A 13,548-nucleotide genomic window follows, 5' to 3' on the forward strand; every position below is an offset into this window, starting at 1 on the left:
CTGTAAAGTGATTCTGTTTTTTACAAGGAGTCCAATCTTAATATCCATTGTGTTTAACGCTTCTTCTAATTCGTTGTTCGACTTGATACATTGAACAACTCTCTGTTTTAACTCTTGGAGTTCTAAAATATATATATATGTATATATATATATCATTAAAACTAATAAACCTAAAAAATAAATAAAAATAATTTCATACTTATAAAAAAGAGTGTGTAAAAAATGTTATAAAAAGTTTTATTTTTACCGATTTCTTCAGCAAAGTCGTTCGCTCGTTGGTCAAGAAGATGAACGAACTTTTGAACCACGGTTAATGGTGGATTCTCTACCCCAGCTGTAATTAAAAGATGTGTTTTAATGCTGATATTTTCAAGAGTGAACGTATGTCATTTAATTTATTTTTTTATCCTCCAATGGCTGGAAAATGACAGTCGTTATAACACAGGTGTTCTGTTTCACACACCTTGTGCACGCTTAGGAGTCACCACATATTTAACTTATGTATGCTCGCATGGCGGGGCAAAGACAGTCACTATAACACAGGTGTTCTGTTTCATACACATCGTGCCTGCTTATGAGTTACCACACATATGTTACTTTGTGGGTTTATTTTTTTATGTATAGCTAAAGTACCGTTGACAAATTTACATAGTTTGATATACTGGTATACTACAGACCAAATATATTTACAGTAAAGTGAAATTTAAAACTTACTTAAAGTTTTGTAATCGTGTCTTGCTTTATTTGATCTGAACCAAGCTTGTAGTTTAATAATAATATGAACCTGTAAGAATTAAAAAAGGTCTAGTTTATTTTAGTATGTTTCATTTTATTCTGCATAGTTAAGGTCTTATGGAAAGGGACACCATGGGACTTTGGATTTAGTCCAGAGTTGGCCCATTACCCCAACATTGTATATGCACATTTTATTCTATATGGGTGAGGTCCTACAGCGAGGCATGCCATGGGACCTGGGATTTAGGCCAGAGTTGGCCTGTTATCCCAACATTGTATATGAACATTCTATTCTATATGGGTGAGGTCCTACAGCGGGGCATGCCTTGGGACCTGGGATTTAGGCCACAGTTGGCCCATTACCCCAACATTGTATATGCAAATTCTATATGGGTGAGGTTCTACAGTGAGGCACGCCATGGGACCTGAGATTTAGACCAGAGTTGGCCCATTACCCCAACATTGTATATGCAAATTCTATATGGGTGAGGTTCTACAGTGAGGCACGCCATGGGACCTGAGATTTAGACCAGAGTTGGCCCATTACCCAAACATTGTATATGCACATTCTATTCTATATGGGTGAGGTACTACAGTGGAGCCCGGGGGGGACCGAGTTGAATAAATGAATGTATTGTGTTTTATGTGCGTGAGGTCGCTAGGATTTATTCTGAAGTTGGCTCATTATTACAGTAACATAACTTGTTTCACATTGTGTATTGTAACTTACATTATCTCTAAAATATTTCAGTCTCTTCTGATATTTACTGCGAGCCATCCACATCCGTACCAACTTTTGAATCTGAAACAAAATAAAATTTTAAACATTTTCATTAATAAAATAAAAGTTATAAAAAAATTGACCAAATATATCCAAAAAAAAGAAGTTTAAAAAATACTATCATAAGACAAAAAATATTAGAGACAAAAATGAAATTACAGAGTTTTCCAAAAATACCTTAATTATAATATCCACATTATCTCTAAGATAGTTCATTCTATCGTTATATTTCTTCCATTGCGAATATCCACGCCAATGAGCTTGAATGCAAACGATAGCTGGTAACTGTGGAAATTTTTAATTGTGTTAAGTAACATACAAATCTGAACAAAAAATTTAAAAAAAAATCAATTAAAACAAAAAATACTTCGTCAAAAAAAACAGCCAAAAAAATTGGTCCAAGTATTAGGAAAAAATTACCTCCAAAACTTTTAAAATTTGCCCAAAATTTACCTCAACTGTAATAAACCTATTATAAATGACTGTATATATTAAATGCACAATATAACTTACATGGTTTGCGATGAAATCCTTCCTCCCCTGGTAAGCCTTTCTTGCGATATACATGCGACAAAACGATTGAAGTTTGATGATCAAAGCTTCGTTATCTCTCCATAGTTGAGCACGGTCGTATGCTGATGATACCATGCTGATGCATTCCTACAATTAAATAGGTTGTGTTATAAAAAGAATGTGAATGAATGTAACATATTTATCCTCGCATGGCAGGGCAATGACAGTGTTTATAACACGGGTGTTCTGTTTCATACACCTCGTGCCCGCTTATGAGTTACCATGTATGTAACTTGTTCATCCTCGCATGGCTGGGCAACGACAGTGTTTATAACACGGGTGTTCTGTTTCATACACATCGTGCCCACTTACAAATTATCGCGTATGAAACTTCATGGTTAAAATGTTTCCTATAGTGATTAATATTGTGTAAATATTTATAGAATGAATGGTAGGGTGGGATGGGACGGTCCATGTTTTCATTCTCTTTTCTTGCCCCCTTTGATAGCAAACAAAGAAATTTACAGAATTATATAACCTTATTATCCTAATGACTCTATAAGAGCGCTGTTGTTTATTCAAAACAGGATTACGAAATTTACCAAATGGGACGATAAAATAAAAATATTGACCACTCCACCCCAACCTACTAAAAACTATACCACATACTGTATTTGCACAAACTATGTAACCTTGAAGTTGTGTTTACCTTGCAATAAATAATACATTACGTAAGCCATGTCGCCTAACAACAAGAAAACAAACAGTGTAAATGCGGATCAAATGAACGAATGTAATTTGTTCTTGGTAGAGCACAAATAGTCGTTATAACATGAGTGTTTTGTCTCATACACCTTGTGCCCGCTTACAATTTACCACTTATATAACTTTGTGGGCCAAGTATGGCCTAAACCTGAGGTCTCATAACATGAATAACTGTCCCGGACTATAAGACCTCGTTCATGTAACGCAGAGTAAAAAAAACAATTCAAATCCTTTAATTTAAACTAAATAATAAACCTGTATTTCGTCCTTGCTTAGTTGGGCAGTATTGCTGTTAAATTCCTCAGGTTCGTCCCAAGATCCATCCAGGTTTTCAGTGTTGAAGTAATATGTGTAACCTTCCTTAGTGCGGTATGCTACCCATGTCGTATCTTGCATGCCTGAGAATTGGAAAGTATATTTACAAGTGCCAAACATGGGTATAAATGCTTAGGAACTGGTTATGATACCCTTACGTAAATGATCTTGGGCACATAGTAACAGGTTAATTGGTAACAATGTAGCAATTAAAAGTCATATAGTCTAAAAAGACCTTGGTTTTGCAAATGATAGTTGCATATTAGTATGTTGGACATGGTAACTCTCAAGCAGGGCACCAGGTGTTTGAAACAGAACACCCGTGGTATAACGACTGTCGTTACCCCGATATGAAAGAATAAACAAGTTACATGCGTGGTAACTTTTAAGCGGGCACCAGGTGTACGAAACAGAACACCCGTGTTATAACGACTGTCGTTACCCCGATATGAAAGAATAAACAAGTTACATGCGTGGTAACTTTTAAGCGGGCACCAGGTGTACGAAACAGAACACCCGTGTTATAAGGACTGTCGTTACCCCGATATGAAAGAATAAACAAGTTACATGCGTGGTAACTTTTAAGCGGGCACCAGGTGTACGAAACAGAACACTCGTGGTATAACGACTGTCGTTACCCCGATATGAAAGAATAAACAAGTTACATGCGTGGTAATTTTTAAGCGGGCACCAGGTGTACGAAACAGAAGACCCGTGCTATAAAGACTGTTGCTTTCCAGCCATACAGAAAAAATCCAAAACCATTGAAAAGTATTTTTTCAATTTTTCTCTCACATGGATTTTACCTTCTTCTAATTTTTCCTCTCTCATTTCCTTGAGTTGGTCATGATATGTAGAAGCACACTCCGATGTGAGAGATGCGAGTGCGATGTCATTATGCTTCAATAACTCGTATGTTTGCTCCCAATCATCGTCTTCCAATGCAATGTTCACTGCAGTTACAGCTGACGCCTCTGTAGCAAGAAAATATTATTTTAAGGTGAAACTGTGTAAAACATTTTATTTTGTAAAATTTGCATAATTTGTGTGTGTTAAAAGTTATTTTAAATAGCATATAAACTGTGCAAGTTAATTTTTAAATTTTTGAAAGGTAACTTTGTATAAACTGTTTTCAAACAATTAAAGTATGAAGTTTAAAATGTTTAATTTCGTTTTACATTGCACCTTCAAATTTGATAAGAAAAACGACGATAAAACACAATCTTATTTGTGGGTCTAATATTGCGGCTTCTAATTTATAGCTTTAAATCCATCTTTAAACCTAATGGTAAACCCCAAACCCACGTTTCAACGCTTGTCTTGTTTGCGAGTTCCCGGCATCGATGCAGTTTTGAATCTCTTCGATCCAGAGAGCTGGATCGGGATCTCCCGTCTCCGAGGACTTCTTCTCTTTCTTCTTCTTCATGAGGCGGATGTACTGAGTAATATTGGAAGGCTCCACGTTGTTAAGATGAAGGGAGGGGTTAAGAAGAGCAGCGAGGACCGCGTCACGATCATCGGCAGAAAGAGCTTCGTTCACATCATTCACAGCCTTGATTGCTAAAAAAAGAATAGTTTTTTTCTTGTTTTATTTGTGTTGTTTTTTATTATTGGTTTTATTTTTAAATAACATATATACGTTATTTTTTAGCAATATTTATTGTAGTCGCCCATTTAAATAGACATGTACTAATATTGGCCAATATACTCGGAAATAAAACACTTATTTTGAAAGTATGAATCCGCATTCGCTGAATTATTCATAATCATTTCCCTGTTTTCACTCATTCACTAACGCATTAGTATTCACTTATTTAATTAAATATTTTTTTCACTTATTTACTGAGGTATTCATTCACTCATTCACTAACGCATGCACCACTATCAGTATTCATTCATTTCCAACTCACTTGCGTGTTCCTCTTGTACTTGTGTGTTGATTGCATCCACTGTTTCTTGGATAGATTTACAATTCAAATATTTTTCGTCCTTTTTCTGTTGCTTTAATGCCTCCTGTTATTACACAACAGTTTTTATAAAAAGCGCTAAAGTTTTATAACTTAAGGGGGGGGGGGGCAAGGATAGCTGGACACTCACTTTTTATTTTAATTTTTGCCTAATTGGTTGTACTATTTACTGATGTAGTAATTTCTGTATTAGACATAATAGCCAATGTTTAAATCCAGAGTCAACTAAAAGGTTGTCCAATTGTTAGCATCCATAAAGCGGACACGAGGTGTAAGGAACAGAACACCCATGGTATAACGACTGTCGTTGCCGCACCACGCGGGTTACTCACGTGGTAACTCATAAGCTGGCACAAGGTGTATGAAACAGAACACCCGTGTTATAACAACTGTCTTATTATTATATTGTAACATGTACCATCCTACCCCCCCTACTATATATATACATATATATATATACTTACACAACATCTTGTCCTATTAGATTGGTCGAGCCTCTCTAATCCGAGGTCGGGGTTCTGCATGGCCGACCACACACTTTCCACATCACCGACTTCTAGTTCACGGTTGAGCGCAGCCAATGCATTGAGATGGATGAGGGCTTGGCATATTTCATTGTGTGTTAAATCCTAAGGAAATTATAAATGTTTAAAACAGTTTTAAGCATAAATAGCTTTTTCACTACTGTTGTGTGTCTATAACACTACTGTTCTGTGTCTATAGCACTACACACAGGACACATCAAGTGTTCTGCATTCGCTCTTAATTGCATGTGCTCATAAGTATGAATGTTTTAAACTTGTATGGCAAACTGAGTATATGCGTTTATTATGAAAACCATCTTACCCCATACTACTATACTAAAACCATCTTGCCCCACCCTACTATATGAAAACCATCCTACCCCACCCTACTAGATGAAACTGTCTTGCCCCACCCTACTAGATGAAAACCGTCTTGCCCCACCCTACTATATGAAAACCGTCTTGCCCCACCCTGCTATATGAAAACCGTCTTGCCCCACCCAACTAAACCATCCTACCTCTCCCTTAATATTCTTCTGTTTAGTGAGTTCGGAATGATACAAGTCAGCCATCCCATCAACTATAATCGGGAAGTTTCCGTCCGACTTCTTCAACTCCCTCTCAAGATCCTCCGGACTCCCCGATTCAACGAGAAGGGAGTTGATGTTCGAGACTGTTTCATCTTCTGCTCAAATAAAAAAATTCAAGATATATATGTCAGAAATTTGTGTTAATATCTTATTAAAAAAAATCCAAGCACTACTGTTATAGCCCAACATTTTCTGCTTTTTTACTCAAAACAGAAAAAAATGAGTATTTAAATCGGGATATCTAATCCCAGGTCCCATGGCATGCCACTGTAAACCTCACCAATACAGAATAAGTTCAGTAAACACTCCAAGTGTATAATTGCATACAACAACACTTACGTAGTCTTTGTTTGGTAGCCAACAAGTTAGCTGCGTTGATGGCGGCTTGTATTTCATCTTTATCAAGGGTTGCATTCTCATCTCCAGTTTTCTGAGTCAAATAATAAATGTTAAATATTGTAATGTGGGGTAAGATGGATACTGTTAGCATGTAATAGTAAAACAAAATGTAATCGTGTCTTAAACAATTAACAATAATCATTTTTATGTATAGATAATAAAAAAATTTATTTATCACAAAGTTACATTTGTGGTAACTCCTAAGCAGGCACAAGGTGTATGAAACAGAACATCCGTGTTATAATGACTGTCGTTGCCCCGCCACGCGAGAAAAAGCAAGTTACATTCATTTATTCACACTGGTGTTTGCATAGGCACACTCTACTATACTTTACACTTAAACAAAGCATTGTTTGAAGTTATAAGCTAATATTACTACAAAAGCTACTGGTTCACTCTATTCATATAACACAAACTGCATTGTAACAAAACAATGGCACATTTCTAAAGAACGTTCAATAGCGGTTGGTACAAAACATAGCCATTGTAGTGGAAATAATGAACAACAGGAAAAAAGGCTCTACTGCTTTTAATTTCTAAATTTAGACTAAATAAAAGCTTTTACGTATCACCTTATTGTGTAAAATTTTAGTTAGAGTAATATTGTTAAAATGCAACCATACAATACAACATAAGTAACCAATATACTCGATGTGTAATTGCATTTTAACAATAAATGTCACACAAGGTTTTGACAAAAACTGTAAAAGGAACATTCTGCTTATGTACGATACACAATACTTTACGAAAACAGACAATACAATTTTACAAACACCACAAATATGAGCCTTTATCTGCACTAGTTACGTCAATGGTATTTGATAGATGATCATTAAATCTCTCATTTATCTAACACAACAAAGTAGTTGACTTATTGTAATCTGTCAATTTCATGCTCTACTAAGAACTGGGAAAGCAAGGCTTGTGTAGCATCATGTAATGGATTTTTGTTTTAGATTTTGAATTCTAATAAAAAATAAATCACATACAAACCAATATATGTGGTAACTTGTAAGCGGGCATGAGGTGTATAAAACAGAACACCCATGTTATAATGACTGTCGTTGTGCACCATGTAAGGATAAATATGTTACAGCCGGGAAATAACAACTGCTTGTTTTCTATAATAGGTATATTATGTTGTAAAACGTATTAGCAACTTCTAAAATATATCGACATTGAAAATTGCTACCGAGAAATAGAGAGACAGACAGTCTAAGACAGACGCATTAGTCAAAGACAGAGCGATTAAATAAATGACGCACTTGCTATTACTGCATGGTAAGCACACAAATAGAACCCAAACAGACATTGAGACATGATGTCATCTAAAATTTCTACCTTCACAAATATTTAGTTAAAATATATTTTTTTCTGGATAAGTATCGCAATAAAAACTTTACTTATATTTGATTTTAAAAAATATGAATATTTCTTTGTGTTTTCTAAAATTGTATTAATTCAAATATAAATATGCCAATATTTTAATAAACTATTCGTTTTTTTAAGAACGCCCATTGTAATATATAGAAGTGTTGCTTATATTAAGTGTCACTGATTAATTGGATATTGTTATCTGGTATCCACCATACAGGCTGTACCACAGCTTAAGGAAGTTGTGTATAGTTGAAACACAATAGAAGAATGGCTTGTTTAAACGGTGATGATGTATATCATTTAGGTCTTTCCAACATGGACCTCATGTTTTAATTTTTGAGGAAATTTAGGGTGATGTTTTTAAAATGTAGGTACACTTATAGTTGTCAAACATAGGAAACCACCGAAGCCTCATTGATTAATGTGGCGAATGCAATATACTTTGGCTCTGCTTGTTTGTATAGACACCTAACAGCAGGGTAAAATCTGGGGTGACATTGTTAAAATACAGTTACACTCATAGTTGTCAAACATAGGGAACCTCATTGAATAATGTGGTGAATGCAATATAATTTGGCTCTGCTTGTTTGTATAGACACCTAACAGCAGGGTAAAATCTGGGGTGACATTGTTAAAATGCAGTTACACTCATAGTTGTCAAACATAGGGAACCTCATTGATTAACGTGGTGAATGCACGAAACTTTGTAGATGACAATTTTTGAGCATTATACTTTGTTATGTGTGGCTGACAATTTGAATAACACTGCTGGGTTGGAGGCTTGGAGCAATTGTTGTAAAGTGTCTTACCAAAGACATATAGGCAGACAATGATGAGGACTACTGTTTTGTGAGAAAATAATCTACTTATATAACTAATGTATAAAAAAATTCACACAAAATATTCTGTGTAGGTAAAGTCCTACAGCAACGTGGCGCAACATTAGACTTGAAAATTTGCCCATTACCCATACAAACATATTCAGTGTCGAGAATTGAAGCTGCTACCCTTTGGTTACGATGCCATCACCTTACCACTGAGCTACAGCACCAGTCAATATAATATATTACTGTGGGGAAGATGGGACACCTTTAGCACATAATATCCAAAAATCCTGATCATGTTTTAAACAATTAACAAAGGTCCATAGGAGTTGTAAGGATTCGATTTTATAATTCTAAAATGTTCTTTGTTAACTAACAAAAAAGACGAGATAAAATATAATGAAAAGGTGTCCCATTTTCCCCCACCCTACTATAACCACAAAACTTACTTCACGTTTAGCTTGCAGGTCTTTCTTCAGCTGGTCAAGATACCAACTCTCATTCTTAGGATCAACATTGGAGATTCCAAGGTTCGTAAGATCCGATATCAGGTTGCCTTCGTTGCTTGTTAAATCTCGATTCACCTTTTCTACCTTGATGTCAACTGTGGGGAAAAGATGGTGTAACGGTCACGTATATTTTGTACAATATAACTTTTGTGCTTGTATAACTTGTTTGCGTATTGGTTTATTCTATATGGGTGAGGTTCTAGAGCATGATAGCGCACAGGGCTGGAGATTTAGGACAGAGTTGGCCCATTATCATACAACCCAAGGTGTTATTACCTATTAGCAACCACTGGGCTGAAGCAATGTTCGGTAAGTGACTAAGTGTCTTGCCCAAGGACACATATGCTAAGTAAAAACCGGAATTTAAAACATTACAGTTGTTTTACAATATTATATAAACATAAACATTAAACGTGCTTTAGTTGTTCCCTATTATAACGTGTATAATTTTACTTACGGTTAATTTTCGTGATATTTCCCTGTAGTTCAGCGTGTGTTAGTAACTCCTCATACATATCTCGCTCCTCGTTTTCATTATCTGTCTTCACCTGTTACAGAAAAGAAATGAATTGAATTTTGGTTCTTGCATATGTTTAAGAGTGTGCCATTTATAGTAGGTTGGGGTAAAATGGGATATGTTTTTATCTCTTTTCTCGTCCCATTTGGTAGTGAATAAAGAACATTTAAAGAATTATAAAACTGTATTCTCGATCAGGAAATATGGGATATCATGTGATACAGTCCCATCTTACCCCACAGTATTTTGTAATTAAAAAAGGGCGTGGTCTTTATTGCCCCATCCATTATAAAAGAAGGCACGCCTTGCACTGTAATGGTTCAAACTACATAAATAGAATATCAAATGTCATGATTTTGCCCGAGGACATTGCACCAGTCTACTACACGTTCACGTATGTATAACCACACAGATGGTGAATAACAATATCATGCTAAATAAAGACTACACATGTGGGTATAGGTAATTGGACATCAAACATTTAATTATTTTTATACAAAAATGTTTACAATTTTGTTAAGAGCTGAGTTACATGAACTTAATACTTTAAATACTCAAAATTTATAGCAACTATTTATATATTTCAAAATGTTATATTAAATTTGCTAAAATTTTACATAAAGTTTATAAAATGGCATATTATATTTGCAATGCTTAGTACCCTATATGGTTGTATGGAATGCACTTTAAGGGTGAAAGCTAAAGTTCTGTAGTGATACATTGTGTACAGCAGCAACAAAGTGAAAAGTATATCAGCATTTGCATTGCATTATACACACTGCTTTCACTATGTTTGCAATGTCTTACTGACTGTATGTCTAGGCATACAGAACATTGTGTAAACAATATACTGAAAGCTCCTTTACTTTGAATCCAATATTGGTGTCACAGTTTCTATTGACAAAACATGGGGTGATATTTCTAAAATACAGTTACACTCAGAGAAGAGTCATCAAACATAGGGAACCTTATTGATTAATGTGGTGAATGCAATATACTTTGGCTGTTGTTGTATAAGAACACACTTCATAGAAGGGTTAAAGATATTATAGGCAACAAACTTGGCCAAAATACATAATGCTATCCTGGTTTTAAAAGTTGGGGTGAACACAGAACTCCCATAACATTCCACCTATGAAGTTATGTTTGTGGATTAAAAATATATATATATTTTTAATTTATGTATTTGTGCAAGGTCGACAATTTTGACAACCCAATCACATCACTTGGCAATTTCGCCACCTTTAAAACTATAATATAGGATGTAGGGATATCTGTTTAGTAATAGTGAAGGTTATTTTGTGTTTGAACAAGCAAAGGCATCTAGGCATGTGTACATACACCCCATGTACTCATATCTAGCTTTGTTTGTTCTTTTACACCGCACTAAACTTAACCTAATGTTAACAATGCAAACAAAATCATTCAAGCAACTTTCATGTTCATGTAATTGGTTAAAACTTAGGTTTTGGGCACATAGGCACCAAACCTGGGGTGGCAGGGTGGGCAGGATAACCATAGAATTTTCGCACTGCATTAATTAGTAAACATCCAAACAAATTGGAATAAGAATTGTGTTTAAGAATCGTGTTTGAAATTTTGTTTCCGCATTTCTAAACATTTTACGTCAATTTTTAAAACATGGATGACAAATTGACAATGACATTGTAAGTTTTAGAACACAATTCTTATGCTTAAAACAACTTTTGCCTTGTTGTTATTTCAATGTACAAACAAGCAGGGCATGAAAAAGTTCAAAATGTAAACCAAACAAACCATATTTACGTGACCTAAGGCAGATAAACTACATAAAATACACCCCGCACACGTTTAACAAATAATTACATTCAGCCTTACAATGTTAGGTTATATTTTCAGACTCTGTTTATAAATCTTTTCAGTTAAATATCATTTATACCACAGTCCACAAGACCACAACATAACTTAAAGATTGCATTATGAGAATATTGGTGTTCGTAGCATTACTGTGTGAATATATCGCTTTTTGGTGAGAAGATTGATCAATTTTAAATTTTTCTGTTTATAGCACATTAGGGCAGTTTTGGACGCAAAAGGGTTTTAGGGAATCGGTCATGAGCCACATTTGGCCTAAGTCTGAACCTCACCTATATACAATAGATAATCTATTTCAGCAAAACCGATATTTCAATCATGAGCTCATTATGATAAACGTGAGCAAGTGACAGCAAGTAAACAAGAAAAACAAACAGAAATAATTAATATGGGATGCCTTGATGATTTATATAGAAAACACTTTTGTGATAGAAAAAATAGGTGTAATGTTGGTGACAGCGTTAGGTGTTCATGGGGTGGCCGGCATCCCAACTTTTGAAACATGGGTGACATCATGTGTTTTAAGTTTAAGCATCCTAGGTTTACACCTTAAAACTTGTTTTACCCTGCTGTTAGGTGTCTATACTAACAAGCTGAGCTAAAGTACATTGCATTCACCACATTAATGGGGAAGATATATAGTATTGGCTTATTTATCAGAAATAATTGGTAATTTTAAACAGGTTTCATTTGATAAAATACCCATTTTCTCTGCAACAAAACCATTCTTTGATTTAAATTACATTAACTGCATATATCACATTCAAGAGCATTCTTAAAAACTTATTATTGTGTGATTACTCTACACTTTTCAATGTGAGTCACACAATTCTGAACCAATCATTTAAACCGTTTTACTCCACAATTAATTGCTACAACACAAGATGTAACACCTGTTTCAAAAGTAGGTGTTCACACCTGTTTTCAACTCACTCCATGCACATCTAACATTAGTTGTTACTGTTCTAGTATTTTAACCACTTGAAGCTTAGTTTTAACGCAATAAACTAAGCCCATGTTGCTGATTCAAAGAATAAATACACTACATTCACCACATTAATTATTGAGGTTCCCTACATTTGACAACTATAAGTGTGACTGCATTTTACCAATGTCAACCAACATTCTGCTAACCTTAAAAAATTGTCACCTCTATTAGAAACATTTTTAAACTATAAATAAATTTACATTTAAAGTATGGAAATAATTTAGTTGCAATTTTAAATCTAAATCACCTTATTTTTTGCAGCCTCCACTTTTGCCCTTTTCGAATCCATCAGTCTTTTTTGATATTCCTCAGAATTCTGTTCGTCCAGTGTAGTTAGACAAGCATTGGGGTTTCGTAACGCTTGCATGGTGGCTTCCGCATCTCCTGCTTCTAATGCTTCATTGATTGCAATAACAGCAGCATGCACTGTTCAAATAAAATGTAAAAATATTTATATATATATAATATTATATGTTCTTTTTTTTTTAATTTTAAAAAAATTAGGTTTTTGTCATTTTTTAAACCAAACTTAAATTTAATCTTAAAAGTTTAAAAAATTTTATTTTTATTATGTAGTATTTTTTTATATAATTAAGCTTCCACTTACGTGCTGCCTCATCCACTGAAAGCTCGTTGGCAAGTATTCCCCCAATCTTACTAAACTGCGGCATGTTTATTCCATATTTATCCAATTCCTTCTGCATGTTGGTTAGCTCTTCCTCTGAAGATTAGTTAAAATGTTTTTTATGTTTGATAATCAAGGAATGGGCTCGGTGGCGCAGTTAGGATGAGTTAAAAAAACTTGTGATGTGAACCAACTTTTTAGTTTAAAAAATATTGGATTAAAAACATAGTTATGATATTTGTTTTTTTGTTTAAAGAGAATTAGG

General features: G+C 34.6%; 1 protein-coding gene across 3 annotated transcripts in view; it reads right to left on the reverse strand.

The window, feature by feature from the left end:
• The window catches only part of iqgap (IQ motif containing GTPase activating protein homologue), a 33,549-nt gene that overhangs the window by 11,505 nt on the left and 8,496 nt on the right, over positions 1-13,548 (reverse strand). For all 3 annotated transcript variants that reach the window (XM_018816274.2, XM_026839212.1, XM_018816273.2), the window contains 17 exons: positions 13,266-13,379; positions 12,906-13,084; positions 9,757-9,847; positions 9,240-9,394; positions 6,530-6,620; positions 6,119-6,285; positions 5,541-5,705; positions 5,020-5,122; positions 4,415-4,669; positions 3,916-4,083; positions 3,050-3,192; positions 2,030-2,176; positions 1,694-1,801; positions 1,466-1,537; positions 715-784; positions 248-334; positions 1-122 (listed from right to left, as the gene is read on the reverse strand). In XM_018816274.2, coding sequence (XP_018671819.1) covers positions 1-122; positions 248-334; positions 715-784; positions 1,466-1,537; positions 1,694-1,801; positions 2,030-2,176; positions 3,050-3,192; positions 3,916-4,083; positions 4,415-4,669; positions 5,020-5,122; positions 5,541-5,705; positions 6,119-6,285; positions 6,530-6,620; positions 9,240-9,394; positions 9,757-9,847; positions 12,906-13,084; positions 13,266-13,379 — 2,237 coding nt within the window. The remainder of the gene's footprint in view (positions 123-247; positions 335-714; positions 785-1,465; positions 1,538-1,693; positions 1,802-2,029; positions 2,177-3,049; positions 3,193-3,915; positions 4,084-4,414; positions 4,670-5,019; positions 5,123-5,540; positions 5,706-6,118; positions 6,286-6,529; positions 6,621-9,239; positions 9,395-9,756; positions 9,848-12,905; positions 13,085-13,265; positions 13,380-13,548) is intronic.

Source organism: Ciona intestinalis, unplaced genomic scaffold, assembly GCF_000224145.3.
Source record: "Ciona intestinalis unplaced genomic scaffold, KH HT000174.2, whole genome shotgun sequence".
Taxonomy (NCBI): Eukaryota; Metazoa; Chordata; class Ascidiacea; order Phlebobranchia; family Cionidae; genus Ciona; species Ciona intestinalis.